The sequence below is a fragment of the Hippoglossus stenolepis genome, chromosome 10, assembly GCF_022539355.2.
Source record: "Hippoglossus stenolepis isolate QCI-W04-F060 chromosome 10, HSTE1.2, whole genome shotgun sequence".
Classification (NCBI taxonomy): Eukaryota; Metazoa; Chordata; class Actinopteri; order Pleuronectiformes; family Pleuronectidae; genus Hippoglossus; species Hippoglossus stenolepis.
The window spans coordinates 2,424,783-2,440,202 of record NC_061492.1 but is presented as its reverse complement, the minus strand read 5'-3'; the positions used below and the strand labels follow the sequence as shown (position 1 = coordinate 2,440,202).

Here is a 15,420-nt window from a genome sequence, read left to right as displayed (position 1 = left end):
CACACATGAAGATCAACTCACCACTGAAAACAGACACAACACAGGCTCTCAATTTCAAAATAAAGGTTCTCATAACAGCAAAACTAAACACAGATACTGATAAATCCCAAAACTTAATCTTTCAGCCATTACATTGAGTTCAGGACCGAAGCTGTAGCTTAACTTTAATGAACCATATATTTTGAACATCTGTATCAGAACCACTCAGAACATGTTTCCTCCTCCAGTGTCTCAACCAGAAACACTGAACAATCATCAACAGTGGAGAAAACCAAGAGTCTCCTCCACCAGATTCCTGCTCTGAAGGAAACATCTTCACTCTTCATCGTGGGCAGCGAGACCAAACTCTTTAGAAACACATCTCTCAAGTCAGCAACTATAGAAATGATCCCTGAAAGTAGAGTCTTGGTTTGTTCTGGATGTTTCTCTGAGTCTTATGTCTACAGACGTGAACCTTTACTCCTGGTGAGCTGGATCAGAGAGTTACACCTCCTACAATCAGATGTTGTGTTGACACTCAGGTGTCTGCAGGAGGAAGAGAAAGTGGACTGTGTTAGTTTGAAGTATTGTAACAGACTCATTTGGGCTGTAGGGACTTTTTGAAACCTCTTATCCCAAAGTTTCCTTCTACGATGTCACAACAATCAACTTGGCTCAGTTCAATATTCACACACTGAGTTCACAAGCATCAACATGCTGACGGGTATCAGACCACCACAACTTGTATTTCCAGGCTGCTCTCTTTCCATTTATCACTTTCTCATCTTTGTCTGAACAGGACTTGACTTGTTCTTGTCTTCTACTGTCCTGACGTCAATGAGGAGCTTGTTCCTCCATTTAGGAGCCAGGACAGCAAACAGTCATGATTCTGTTCAGTAGCTAGCTCGCAGTGAGGGAGCAGCAAGGTGATCGGCAGATGCAGAGCAGAGTGGACGGGCTGAGGTGGAAGGTTTAACCAAGACCTGGATGTAGACTGGACCTGATCCGTTCACTGCATAGTACACAAGTACTGGTGTCTTGATGTGGATGCAGAAAGCCACTGGTAACCAGTGAAGAGAGCAGAGTATCATTACTACTGATTCACCTCAAACCTTCTCTCATTACATTGAGTTCAGGACCGAAGCTGTAGCTTAACTTTAATGAACCTTATATTTTAAACATCTGTATGAGAACCACTCAGAACATGTTTCCTCCTCCAGTGACTCAACCAGAAACACTGAACAATCATCAACAGTGGAGAAAACCAAGAGTCTCCTCCACCAGATTCCTGCTCTGAAGGAAACATCTTCACTCTTCATCGTGGGCAGCGAGACCAAACTCTTTAGAAACACATCTCTCAAGTCAGCAACTACAGAAATGATCCCTGAAAGTAGAGTCTTGGTTTGTTCTGGATGTTTCTCTGAGTCTTATGTCTACAGACGTGAACCTTTACTCCTGGTGAGCTGCTGTGATCCAGGAAGACAAACCTCCTCCAATCACAAGTTACACTTTGATTTCTGTGGGTCATTGCTGTCATAACAATCCTATTTCAGAAAACGTTCTTTAAATACCTCAGTGACCTGCTATTTTCATGTAATCGAGACAAGTTGTACAGTGATAAATAAACATGAGCTTTATCCGTATTAAGTTTCATCATTTGAAGTATTGTAACAGACGTTTTTGGGCTGTAGGGACTTTATGAACCCACAGATAGTGTTGAACACAAATCGTGACGGACTCAAAGTTGCATCAGATCCCAAACTAAAAGTGGAACCAGCAGAAACCACAGTGAACCAGTGGAGACACTTACACACAGCGTGTCTGAATCTTGACAGGAAACAGGGACTTTTTAACTAATCATGATAAACTAACAATGATTGTACTTTAGACAAACTTCTTGCTAATAACAACATTTTCAAAACAGAAGTAAAAGTCAAAGATTTTTGGACCAAAATTCAGAAAGGAATAAAAGACACTTGCAACATGTTCATGATGAGGTGAACATTTCTAAAGCTTCCTTTTACTTAATTTTGCACATGCAGCATTTTTTTGTCTTTTATTACATATTCAAAGACGTCAAAGTGCCGTTAGCGAACAGTCTCAATGTTTCCTTAGATTAATCTTGAACAGTAGTTTTGTCTTTAAGTTCAAATTCTCACTATTTGGACAACATCATCCTTCCACCTGTTATATTGTGGTTTCCAATACTTCACGTGGAGCAAAAGGGCGACTTTGACATTACACATCATTTAAAGAAAAGTATTTCCCAACTCAGAACATGTTCACTGCATAGTACACAAGTACTGGTGTCTTGAAGTGGATGCAGAAAGCCACTGGTAACCAGTGTAGGGAGCCGAGTATCATTACTACTGATTCACTTCAAACCTTAATCTTTCTCTCATTACATTGAGTTCAGGACCGAAGCTGTAAGTCAACATTTATGAACTTCATATTTTAAACATCTGTATGAGAACCACTCAGAACATGTTTCCTCCTCCAGTGTCTCAACCAGAAACACTGAACAATCATCAACAGAGGAGAAAACCAAGAGTCTCCTCCACCAGATTCCTGCTCTGAAGGAAACATCTTCACTCTTCATCATGGGCAGCGAGACCAAACTCTTTAGAAACACATCTCTCAAGTCAGCAACTATAGAAATGATCCCTGAAAGTAGAGTCTTGGTTTGTTCTGGATGTTTCTCTGAGTCTTGCATTCGGAGATTTGCCCCTTTTCTCGTGGTGAATCATCCAAACACTCAGAGGGACAAACCTCCTCTAATCACAGCATCTTCACCGAATAAAAAAAAACTGCACTTGCCCTCAGTAAAACTGAAACCATCTACAGTGCATAATAAAAACATTATTCCCAATAAAAAAAAATTCCCAATGTGTAAATGTTTCCACTTGTTGTACCTGTGGTTGCTGTGAAGTTCCTGTTTCCCCTGACACCTTCTTTCTATCACTTGCACTTATGCAAGTTGGAGCAGGGGATGTTCTCATACTTTCACTTTTCCTTTGGATGGTGAAGTAAACACAGTGTTTACACGTCACATTGACAAACAGTTATTGGTTCATAATGGAAAGAAATGCAGTCAGAAAACATTGAAACAGAAGCCACTTCCTCTGTTGTGAGCAGAGACAGGAAAACAGCTGCTTGGTTAAATAAATACATGTCTAAATGTGCTTCCAGGAAATGTGAGGTGCATGATATACACAAAGAGATATCTACATCAGTCTTCAAATACACAGACTGTGTATTCTGTGTACGGCAATTAAAAAGATAATGAAGTCTAGAGCCGGGTTTGGACAGGCCTCTGAAAAAGGGAAACTCCATCATGTGACACAACCTAGAACTTTGTTTAGAGTTTTTAAAAAGTGAAATATCCCCAAGTGTAAAAATGTGAGCTTCAGGCAAAACAGCATCTTCACTCCAGGCAAACAAAAAACGCGAAATATGGAAATGTTTCCAAAATGTAAATATCTAAGAGAACAATAATCAGACAGGTTTTCTCTGTAAAGTTCATCACACCACCGAGTTAAATCAAAGCCTATTTAAGACCAACTAGAAAGAAATGTAATATCTTTAAATATCAGGGCTATAAAATGATTCAAATCTTCCAGCAGCACAAACCACAAACGTCTCCTGGCCGCTCTCAGTCACGTGTTTTAGTCCTGATATGTCTGCTGACGTACGTGGAGCAGTGGTTAGAACTGTTTCCTCAAAGCAAGAAGGTCGTGAAAATACGAGGAATTGTTCCCAAAGCAAGAACGTATCTGTTTTCCAGTGACCATTCAAGTCTTATTATTTAAATTAGCAGTTAATTAGATGTGGAAAATCAATGAATTATCAATTGATTTTGTCCCCGTGAACAAGGTGAAGTCACATGATTTCTAAAATAAAACCTGACCCACAGGGTGAAAAGCTCCGCGACAGTCTGGGGTTTTTTAATGGGCCTGCTTCTCAGAGGAAATGTGCAGGTGCACGAACAGAAACCAACGCATGAGTTCATGATTTCAACAACATCCTGACACCAAATGTTACCTCGAGCAACTTCTCAGTGTTTGGTCGAGCTGCTGCAGAGACACACGAGTTCTCACCTGTGAGTGCTGCAGCCTTCAGGAGCCATGTGTTTGATGCTTCGCAGCTGTTTCCCCAGAAGATCCTACAAACCGTCGACACAGCGTCACACAGGTAAACAAAGTTATCTATGGGCTGTAGGGATGTAAGATCCAGTTTATATTCTGAGCTAATTCAAAAATCTTGCTGTTGAATATCATAACACAACAATAATACACAGTATGATCCTGGGCTGGTAACAAAAGAACTGATGTAATTTCACGTTTCCAGACCAGACCTGTGCTGTAGTGCCTAAACAGAACTATAAGTTTAGTGGATAATTGTGCTGCAAGATCGTATTATTCGATTGTTATGAATAATATACGTTACCTGATATTAAAGGCATTTCTTCACTAAGTTAGTAGAAAACATCACCTGATCTGTATACCACTTCCTCCCTTCGTTGTGATTGTTATGGTCCGTTGACATCACCACGAACAACATCCTTAAAACGATCATAGCAAAGAAGGATTCATCACAGGACTGTATTAGCTTTGTTCGGGTGCGTCTAATACACTGCCTACGGAGGTTATAAATATTAATCAAAGGAAAAGGGGGAAATGACAAGGGAGGGGAGCAGCAGATCAACAATGGATGGAAATAATTTAAAATGTAACTCCTCCCCCCCCAGTGCGCAAAGATAAGCAATGTTTCCTGAACGGGAATGTTTCCTGACCGCTCCCACTATGGTTCAGGTCTGGTCTGGTTGAGGTCCCACTGTGGAAGTTGGGAAGGAAATGTGGTCTTGATTAATGGATTTGTGCAGCGGTGTTACCGTGACACGTTGCTATTCTGCTTTTACTCGTAAAGGACAGAGGCTTTTATTCCCTCGGCCTCAACACATAACAACGCCGGTCGTTTACTTCGGGAAAAGATTCATTGGATCTGAGCTTCGAGAATCGGCGACGGCTTTGTTGTGACGGAAAACAGCCAGCGAGCAAACGGTTGTGAGCGTCTACGTCATCGATTCCAAACATCTCCACTTTGAGCGGCTCTCAAACTCCGGAGGTGTGTGGACGGAAGCCGAATCTGTAGCGGAGTTGATGCTTTTTCAAACAGAAACGTGGGGGTAATAAACCGTGCCCTCTCCATGTTAGCATTTGGGGCATGGACCAGACAAAAGGATCAAAATACAAATACAATTCAGGTAGTTCTTATGTTTGTGTTCATATTTTTTCCAATAGGTTTGGATTTTATTATTTGTTTGATGTTCGAAAAACAGAGAGAAACATCATGATCGACCATCAAAAACTATTTTCATCTTCTAGTTTTTTTTTTTATTGTTTTTCCAGCAAAATAATTAAAAAACTGAACTATTCAAAGTAGAGAATTTGCTGGTTTTCCTTGTAAATGATCGATTCAAATGGACATTTAATCCACAGATGTTTCACAGATCATCTTATGACCAACTGAGAAAACGTGGACAGTTAAAATCCTTAAGTGCTGCACAGACGAACAGTTCTCTCATACATAGAAAACCTCCAAACACATAACTCTGGCAGGAAGTTGGGCATTGTGTTCTGAGGTATCCTGTCATCAATTACTATTTGACAAGTGCAACCTTTGACCTGTCGGGGACGCTAAGGATCCCTCTGCAGGCACAACGGATATGTCTGTAATGTAATTTCAAGACACAGAAAAGACCAGAGTGAGAGTGTCAGCGCTGGTGGGTCTAAAAAAAGACCAACTCACTCTCTCTAATATCTGATCATAAAATATCTAAAGCTACAGTATTAAACTATGTGATGAACAGAAAGTGAGAAGCAGAGAGAGAAGTTGCTGAGGAGGGAGGAGGAGGAGGAGGGTGAAAGTGAGAGAGATGAGGAAGGAGTGACGGAGATGGATGAGAAGAGATGGTTATCACAGATTCTGCCTGGTGACAGCGGCAGAGCTCGTCTCTCTCTCTCTCTCTCTGTGTGTGTGTGTGTGTGTGTGTGTGTGTGTGTGTGTGTGTGTGTGTGTGTGTGTGTGTGTGTGTGTGTGTCCCCTCCCTGGACCATCATTCCTCCAGGCAGGAGGAGCTTGTTGCCTTTATAATTCAGGGCAGCTGCAGAGTAGCTAACAGAGCAGCGAGATCAGGGTGAGTAGCTTCTCCTGACGAGTCCAGACACGGACGTTTTTATCTCCGTGTCCGGACCGAATGATCGTGTGTGTGTTTCTGTGACATTGTGAGATTTCCCTATGAACTGCTTATTGTTAATTCGTCCGATTTTAAAGGTTATTTGTGTGATTATTGATTATGTTTAGTTTGATGTCGAATGTGCTGTTTTATGTACTTTCACTTTTTTGTATTCATGGGATGCTGAGATCGTTTACTGAACTTTCTCCTTTGAATCATTTGCCTTTTTTTACGATTGTACTTTTCACTACTGCTTTGTGGTTTACTGTGAGGAGGATGGTGCTGTTGTGCTATATTTCAATGAAATACAAGTTCCTCTTCTAAAGTATGTTTCTGTTTAACTTGATGATTCATTTTATGTTTGTGGGAAAACAATTTTTTGTTAGAGTTTTATTTCTCAAGTATTACAGGAAGTTGTATTGGCAGCAGTTATAATTCTTTAGCTGAAGCTAACTTTTAAGGTTTGTTTTTATCTAAAATATAAGAAAATATCTTTAGTGAGATAATTAAAACATAAAAAAGTAAGAAAGCAACAACAAATGCATTGTTGTTGAAAAATCTAATTGAATTAGAATATTCTCACCTGGCTAATGCAGTGACCTAGCGCTAATTAGCCAAGAAGCTAACACCGAAATCTCCTGTTTTTCACTAACTTTATTTCTCTTGACGAACGAATTGTTGGTTTTTCGTCCTCACTGACTTGTTGACTCAATTCCAGGTTGCTGGTCCAGTTTCCTCACTCGCTTCAGGATGCGGACCCGGTCGAGCTCCACGCAGTCAGAGGGCAACTTCCTCCCCGGCCAGGGTGGGAGTTCTGAGGGAGGAGGAGGAGGAGGAGGAGGAAGAGGAGGCTGGTTAAACGGGAAGTTCCAGAAGTTGTTCCGACGGCCAGGAGGTCAGGACAGCGGCAACAACACCGGCAACATCCCCGGCAACAACACCGGCAAAATCCCCGGCAACAACACCGGCAACATCCCCGGCAACAACACCAGCACCGACAGTCCCCTCCTGCCCAGCAGCCCTGAGAGGCCTCCATCACCAGGTACAGCAGCTGGTCATGTGTTTGTGTCAGACTCATCATCTCACTTGCAATTCAAATACAACTTTGAATTCTTCAGGAAAGTTTTATATTCTATGATTGTGTATTCATACATAGAAATTGATATTATACAGTGTTTGTTTGGGGTCTAAAATTCAATCATCTGTATTTTAAGCCTTAAAAAGTCTTGAATATGTTGAAATATCACACACAAGGTCTCAAATGTGTTTAATAAGATGAATCTACTTCTGTTGCATTTCTTATTAAAGGTCCAGTGTAAATGATTTAGGTGAAAGGATCTATTGGCAGAAATTGAATATAAAATAATCCTAGTGATGTTTGTTGTGTGTTTCATCTAAATTGTACAAATTGTTGTTTTCTTTACCCTAGAATGGGCCGTTTATATTTAAATACTTTATATTTACATCAGGAGTGGGACCTCTCTGTTGTTTTGGTGGCCTGCATAGTTTGTGATATCTGTAATATTTACATAATGTATTAGCTGCAGCCCTAATCTGCAGTTCATCTCCGAGGTTTAGACAAATCATTTTCATCTTAAACTCGGCCGTAGTTTAAAAAGCGTCCTCGTCTTTGCTTTTCTCTCCCAGAGATCCTCCAATTTGATCAAATCCTTGAACAAAACCGCTTCTCGGAGGCCAGCCAGCAGCTGATAGAGAGAGAGGAGCGTCTATTCGGGGAGAACCCCGAGGCCGAGGGGCTCCAAGGGCATGAGGAGGAGGTGAACAGTCTCGCTGCTGACTATGAAGCCCTGGAACGCCTCATCGTGCAAACTCTAAAACAGAGTTTGTCTCTCAACACGGGGGAGGTCAGCACCGAGGCTCTGACGTCTGCTGTGAAGGCCGTTTACCAGGAGGACGAGCAGGACCAACTGTGGAAGCAGAGGGATGGGACCCCGCCTGGCTGGAGGGCCAGTGGCTGGAGGGAGCTCCATGACAAAACTGTCACCCGCTTGATAAAGGATCATATGCGCAATCCTTCGCCTCCTCCTGCCGACCAGGTACAGCAGTCGTCTGTGGAGGCTCACGTCTGCAGCATGGGCCGGCAGCTGCTGGCCGACCTGCAGCTGGTGGTGGGTGAGGTGAAGACCTGCTACCCAACAGATGTGAACATCTGTGATTTCTACGCCAGGATGTTCCACCAAAACATCAGTGCCAGACTCAAGAAGATCGCAGACTTCGGTCTGGAGGAAAAGGACTGTACTTTCCTCCTGCGCTGGGTGAACGAATACTATCCAGGGTGAGTCGTGAATTCAATTCATGTTTGAAGTAATTATCACGTTGAGGATACAGTCAACATTGTGGTTTTACTACTTTTACCAAAGTAGAAGATCTGAATACTTGTTTCAGTTTCATATAAATATTCAAGATCCATGGAGGATGATCCCTAATCATTTTGGTGGCCATGTATTTTTCACAGAAATTCCTCCTGATCAATACTTTGATCCCATAAAAACCAAAGTGTTGACTTCATGAAACGCCTCCACTCTTTTTATTCATGGTCTCCAGAGATTGAATCCTAGTGTTTTTGGTGCCCACCATTTTCTAATGCCTCATTTTTCTAGTGTCACATTTGAGACAAAACTTGTACCAAAGAATTATCACAATTGAACCTGCTGATCTATTGAGCTTAGTCATGCTTCCCAGAGGACAAACCCTTTGGATTGTCTTGGTCCCAGTTTAAGAGACGTTTTACATCCCTAACTCCTGTGTCCGTTCGTTCTCTTGGTTGCTTTCATATTGAAAGAAGTTGCTGAAATAAGTCTGTTTTTGTTAAAAAACAAGTTATTTCCTGTGCTGGGTTTGAAATTGTGAAACTCACAGATAAAGATCACGAGTAAAAGTTGTGATTTCTTCTCCTCTGTCAGACTCCTACAGAAGCCGGAGCTGACCGGTGACATCAGTATTGAGCCGCTGGGAAAGCTGCTGTCTGAGGATTTACTGAAACCTCTGGAAGAACAATACCTGAGCATTAAACAGGTAACAGGAGCTTCCCTAGATTTTAACTTATTACTAGTTATTCAAACTACTGTTATGAAGTGTCGGTTCAGAATGTGTATGAAAGACTGTGTAACATGGTGTCTTGTTTTCAGACTGAACTGATGACTTACATCCGCTGCGTTCTCGAGCGAGAGGAACAAAAGTGGAAAGACGGAGAGGAGCCGAAAATGGAGGACGGCTACTACGACAGTCCTGTGGCCTACGACATCATTCAGGTACATTATCCAAACGACAACATGATGTTAAAATGGCCATAATCAGTATTTGTATAATCGTGCATCCCAGAGGTCGCTCACAGTGACGGACCTGTCACAGTCCTGCAGCTTGAACAGTGATTCTCCACCTGGGAGGCATGAGATCACTTCTGGGAGTCGTCAGAAGGTTGTGGAGGATGCCGTTATTAATTGTGTTCTCCCTCCGTCTCTAGTTTATCCATGGGATGGTGACTCTAGCTGAGAAAGTGGTGGGAGACCTGCACAAGGCCCGGAGCATAACAAGTAAACTGGACACTTTAATGAAGAGGTAACGTTTTAAAGACATGTTTTATTTCACTCTTTACAAAATAAAACAACTGTGGAGGTGAAAATCAACTGTTTTCCTTCAAACACAAACTCCTGCAGCTTCAAGCTCTTCCAGGACGAAGTCGTGAAGAAAAACCAAAGCAACGGGAAAGCCTTCATCAAGGCGAACCTCGGCAGTGTCCAACAGTTCACGTACGTTTCTGATGTTTAGCCGATCAAATCAAATCCTGATCGATGATCTGCATGTTTCAGTGTGAGCTGACGTGGCTTCTGGGTTTTATCTGCAGGAATGTTCTCCAAAAGAATGGTCACCTGTTCCAAGAGGACGTGCGGATAAAATGTCTGAGTGTTCTGAGCGACATGAAAGAATCTGCACACACGTACTTACTGAGCTCCGTGCACGTCGCCCTCAAGGTGAGTTTATTTACACATTTACTATCTATCACTTACTAAATACGTTGTTTTTTGCACCACACATATGGATAAATAGAAGGAGCAACAACAGAAAAGCATCGTATCAGACATAAAAATTGAATTGCAGCACCATGCATATGTACCACAGATCCTTGCAGGTTTATTAGTTTGCACTTTTCCATGTTTGAAATTGTCACTTTTACTCTTCTCTGCTCTGGATGAAAGTGTTAACTGGTCATTACATCATATTTCTACCTCACGCAGCCACATTACGGCAAACTGGGAACCAGTGATTGGCTGAACAAGCCTGAGTTTGAGAGGCTGCTGGTCAGCATCCAGACGCAGAGTGAAGAGCTCCAGGGTTCTAAGGAATCCTGTCACCAGGTACTGAGCAAAGCATCGAACACACTCTACATTTCAAAAGTAAAGAATAAAGAATAGAGAAATATAAATCTTGTGATAAGCAATAGACTATTTTTTCAAATAAAAAGTTAAGAAATGAAACTAACATAATAATGTGTGTTTTTTTCTATTTTTAATTTTGAATCCCAGGAGCTGATGTGCCAGTTTCATCAGGAGGTGACAGTGGAATATGTGAAGAGGCTCCTGAAAGGAAGAGTTAAGCTGAAGGACAAGAACCAGCAGGATAAAGCCTGCATGACGGTGAAAGACGACGCAGAGAGTTTGCACGAGTTATTCGTCAAAATGGTGAGACTTCATCCTCAACAGCAAAAACAATGTGGGCAGGTGCTGGAGACTGACGCCAGTAAATCAGAGGAGTTTCTAATTTGAATTAGAAATGTTTTTACCAAACTAAATCTGGTTCAGATACTTCTTACTTCTGTATTATTGTGGTTACAGGAGGAACATCTGTGTCTGTTTCTATTAATTATTGTAACCTGACACACACAAGATAACACAATAGATTACAAAACACCAACAACTATCCACGTCACAGAGAGAAAGAGAATCAGACTTGGAGAAAGTGTCATCACCAAAAACTCTCGAATCTCCTCATATTTCCAAGTTGACGTCTTCGTCTGCGTCTTCTACATGTGTGTGTTAAAGCAGGCGCGAAAATACACAGACAAACATAAATATCCGGTGTCACGGCAGAACCACGACAGTATCGCTGCTCTTTTTCATCCTGAGATATTTGTATCCTTCCAGTTTTGCATCCGGTCACATTAGAAACGCCCACTCGCTCACTGGGAAGTTTTCGGGAATTTTTTCTAAAGGGCTGCGGGAAAAGTTAAGGGAACATTCTTGTCTTGTCCCCAGATCCTGAAACTATTTGTAAAAAGTGATTCATCGAGGGGACCGAGGGGAAACTCCAGAGTGGATCCTCCTCCACTGGGACCACTCGGGATTTGAACCCTCCCTCAGACACGAGATGTGTGGATCAGTGTTCGGGGGAAACGTGTGCACTAATGTAACTGTTCCGTCTTGGCAGGGCTCAAAGGAAGACTGGCTGAAGGAAATCCTCACCACGATTGCAGAAGTGTTAAAACTCCAGGAGCTTCCCGCCATCCAGATGCAAGTAGCATCACTGGGAATTGCTTTTCCTGACCTGAGGTAACACTTCCCACAATAACTTTAACACAACAAAAACTGATGCATATTACACACAGACACGCAAAGGCCTCGTTTGTTTAAGGTGAATAAATAGATAAGTATAAGTGACTAAATAGGGACAGAGGATGTGGGTCGTTTACATGACAGCGCGGTGAGGATAAATAAACCCAGAGAGCAGAAAGTGAACCGAGCCACGACATCGTCAGTGTGTTCAGATGTTTCCCACGGCAGGAAGATATTAAGAGTTCAAAGCTTAGAGTCGATGAGAGTTTGATTTTCTGTATTAATTGTTTTGTCCTATGCTTTGATCTCTGAGTCCCTATAACACGTTAAAACTACGTCTCAGTCTTTGGTTCAATTATCTTTGTTCCAATTCCCTTTATGCTAAATGTGTATTTTTCTTTCCCTCCCTCGCCCACAGTAATAAACATGTGGCGGCTCTGCTCAAGCTCAAGGCCAACATCTCCAGTGCCGACAGGAAAACCGTCAAAGAGACTCTGTCGGACGCTTTGAGAGAAACCAGTGGCGCCGGCTCGCGGACGTTTTTCTCCAAAGTTCAGGTCAAGTGAGGCTTCGACGAAACAGAGAAGTGGGAGTGGGCTGCAGCTGTGGACAGTCTGAGGACAGGGATGTGTTTACTGAGCATTAGAGCACGGAACCTCAATAATAGTAAAAAAAGTAATAACACACATTGTAATTATCAACATGCATATGAGCAGAATATGTCTCATTTAATGTCCAGTATTATGAACTTCAGTGTTTGTGTGTAAGTATGATTGAGAGATTGACCCGTGTAGTTACTGTTTGAATGTACAAGCTCAACGTTGCAAGCATGGTGCTGTTTACTGCTATCAGGTCAGTTTGTGTGTATTTTATTTTGTTTACAGAAAATAGGTCAAGGTCAAGTGTGTTGCTCTTGTGTATATTTGTACATGCTTCGTCTCGTAGAGAATATTGTGTTTAAAATAACTTAAGTTTATAAATAAAGTTGGTAAAACCTCAGTGTGGTTTGGTTGTAGTAGTATCATATTATTCCACACTTCCTACATCCTTGATATTACTGATTCCTTTGATAATCCCCTGTTGTGTTTAAGTTATTTACGTTAATAAATCCCTTTGTTAAGCCTCGTTAAGAGCCAGGATGTGACAGTAGAACTATATTTTACATTTTAAATCAGCTCTGACTGACAGGTCATGTACCAACATTGACTCTAAACAGTAGTTGAAGTGTTAAATTCATGAACATCAGGGGAGAGTTAGAACCACTGATCAAACACCAGGAGTCCTTCCACTCAGACTCAACATCAACATCATTCCTGAACAATTCTGGGAAATAATTGCTCTTTAGTGACGGAGCAGAAGCCGAGGTGTGTGAAGTTTATTGTTTTTAAGTCGTGAAGGGAAGGATGTGAGTGTGCAGAGCGTGCCGGCGAGAATTACTGTCAGCCCGTTGTTTCTTTCCTTGAAGTCTGTGTGTGTGCGTGTGTGTGTGTGTGTGTGTGTGTGTGTGTGTGTGTGTGTGTGTGTGTGTGTGTGTGTGTGTGTGTGTGTGTGTGAGGAAGGAAGGATGTGCTCAGGAAGACGGGGCCACAGCTACAAGCTCCCCTCTGGAGAGCGAGAGCGAGAGAGGGTCAGTGAACTGCAGCCGTAAAAACCTGTTCATTAACTGGAAGCTGCTTAATGGAAAAACATGGTGCTTTTACTGGTGAGGTGAGATAAGATGGGAAAGATAAGATAAGATAAGATGAGATAATCCTTTATTAGACCCACAATGGGGAAATTTGCAAGATCAAGAGTTTTAAATGATTTAATCTGTGTCCAGACATTCATGGTCCGATCAGAAAAATCAGAACAATGTGGGAAACATTATTGTTTCTTGTAAATTTCAGGACGACCACATTTTGCCTGATGCCACATGTTTACGTACGTCAGTGCTCCCCTTGGGAAATTCCTGATTACGATGTCGGAAGTGAGAACGTTACCGTCGGCGTCATAGACTGTGAATAAAAAAATGCTGACTCATCCATTTTAGCAGATGGGACATGGACCAAACAAACAAAATATATCAAAGCAGACGTTAGATAAATGTTTCTCAAAGATGGTTTCTGTCTTTTAAGTCAGTTCTACACGGATGTTTGTTCGTCTTGTTTCTGGTGAAGAACCGCTGCACCATGGAGGTTTTCCTGGAGATACCAGTCGTCCTGTCCAGTCTCTGACGTCCTGACTCTCAGCTGACCTGTGTTTCTCTGGTTACAGGATTAAAAGACGTCGGTTTGATCCCCGACAGATCAGCAGCTGCAGGAGCTGAAACACAAAACCCAGAGCATGTGAGGAGAGACTTGGTTATTTAGATGTGACCTAAAAAAACACGACGCCTGTAACTCTCAGATCTGAGTTCTCACATGTAGCAGCAGATTTTCTATATTTCTTGTCCTGTTCCGCAGAATTTAAAGAGGAAATTTGCCTCACAACATTTGATCATACTTTATATTATATATTATGAAAAGTCATCCCACTTGGATTAAAACAGCTTCTTCTTTAGTAAATATACTCATAACGTGAGTCTGGCTTCAGGCTTTAACCCAGACAGTGACGACCTGGTTGTGACCTCTGTGACCTCAGAGAACGAGGGTGAAACACGTCAAACAAAAAAACACTCCGACGTTTCCTCCAGGGCAAAGCACAAGGCCAAGATGAGTACGAGTGCAAGGCATCCTGGGAAATCCTTTCTGCCAAAGATCCCCCAAAAAACAGAAGAGCGAGGTGGGACACAAACTGTTAATGTGATCAAAGACTGAAATATCTGGAATATTTAACATTTAATGTGTATGTAACATCACAGGCCTTCCAGCACGTCAGCATCAAAACACAGGAAGATGAAGAAAAGAACAGAATCACCGGCGCTGAGGAGAAAGAGTCCAAGAGGTGAGTCGGCAAAATCTGCAGATCTTAAACACCATCAGCAGCTCAGACACGTAACAATGTGTGTGTGTATATATACATAAAATCATAAAATGCCTATTACCATCTGTGTATGAACTGAATATGTGTATTTGTGTAGATTTTCCTCAGTTTTCATGTATCACTGGATAACTTCTGTTGTACCTTATATTCTAATTTGAATCATTTTAGTTTGTGTAGGAGTTTGAGATAAAGATCTTTGGCAGCAGCTCAGTTTGCAGCAGGTTATCGAGGAAGAAGCTCTGGTGCCCTCCAGTGTCAGCGAGAGAAAACTACGCTCTGGAAAACAATGAGCGACAGGACAAAACCTCTCTGATGAAACTTGTTCACACGATTAAACCTTCGAATGATAATTAACAGCTTCAGAATTAAATGAAAACAAACAGCAGAAGATGGAGATTTAGTTTGGTTTTAGTTTTCTGAGCCGCAGCTGTTTCCTTCCTGTATTTACTGTGATTCATGAGACCAAATGAGGAAACTCTGATATAAATACTGCAATGAACCCTGACACACATGACTGTGCAGTATTTACAAGTGTTATTATATTAATATTATCATAGTTACCGTTCATTTGTTCCTATGTCTTCGTAGTGAGTTGTCTCAGCTTGTAAATACATTTAATTATACTTCTGTATGTTTATCTTATAGCAGTTATTGCTCTGTGCTTTGATTATTTAC

The 15,420-nt window shown here is 41.7% G+C and overlaps 1 protein-coding gene and 3 non-coding genes across 5 annotated transcripts; 1 reads left to right on the top strand and 3 right to left on the bottom strand.

The window, feature by feature from the left end:
- Positions 1-199: 199 nt before the first annotated feature.
- Positions 200-407, bottom strand: LOC118117112. Its single transcript, XR_004697742.1, has one exon. It is a non-coding gene; the product is annotated as a small nucleolar RNA U3 (small nucleolar RNA).
- A 764-nt stretch (positions 408-1,171) lies between these two features.
- On the bottom strand, positions 1,172-1,379 carry LOC118117111. Its single transcript, XR_004697741.2, has one exon. It is a non-coding gene; the product is annotated as a small nucleolar RNA U3 (small nucleolar RNA).
- Positions 1,380-2,451: 1,072 nt separating this feature from the next.
- Positions 2,452-2,659, bottom strand: LOC118117113. The gene has a single exon (XR_004697743.2). It is a non-coding gene; the product is annotated as a small nucleolar RNA U3 (small nucleolar RNA).
- A 1,359-nt stretch (positions 2,660-4,018) lies between these two features.
- On the top strand, positions 4,019-12,783 carry LOC118116860 (tumor necrosis factor alpha-induced protein 2). Of its 2 annotated transcripts, none has more exons than XM_035168799.2 (12): positions 4,019-4,170; positions 6,933-7,256; positions 7,862-8,510; positions 9,139-9,250; positions 9,364-9,486; positions 9,699-9,793; positions 9,892-9,984; positions 10,080-10,206; positions 10,471-10,590; positions 10,759-10,914; positions 11,660-11,781; positions 12,203-12,783. In XM_035168799.2, exons 1-12 carry the CDS (start codon positions 4,104-4,106, stop codon positions 12,348-12,350), a joined length of 2,136 nt encoding a protein of 711 aa, XP_035024690.2. In that variant the 5' UTR covers positions 4,019-4,103; the 3' UTR covers positions 12,351-12,783. The 2 variants fall into 2 exon arrangements, with proteins under 2 accessions (XP_035024690.2, XP_035024692.2); XM_035168801.2 differs by lacking the exon at positions 4,019-4,170 and adding an exon at positions 6,092-6,175.
- Positions 12,784-15,420: the final 2,637 nt, after the last annotated feature.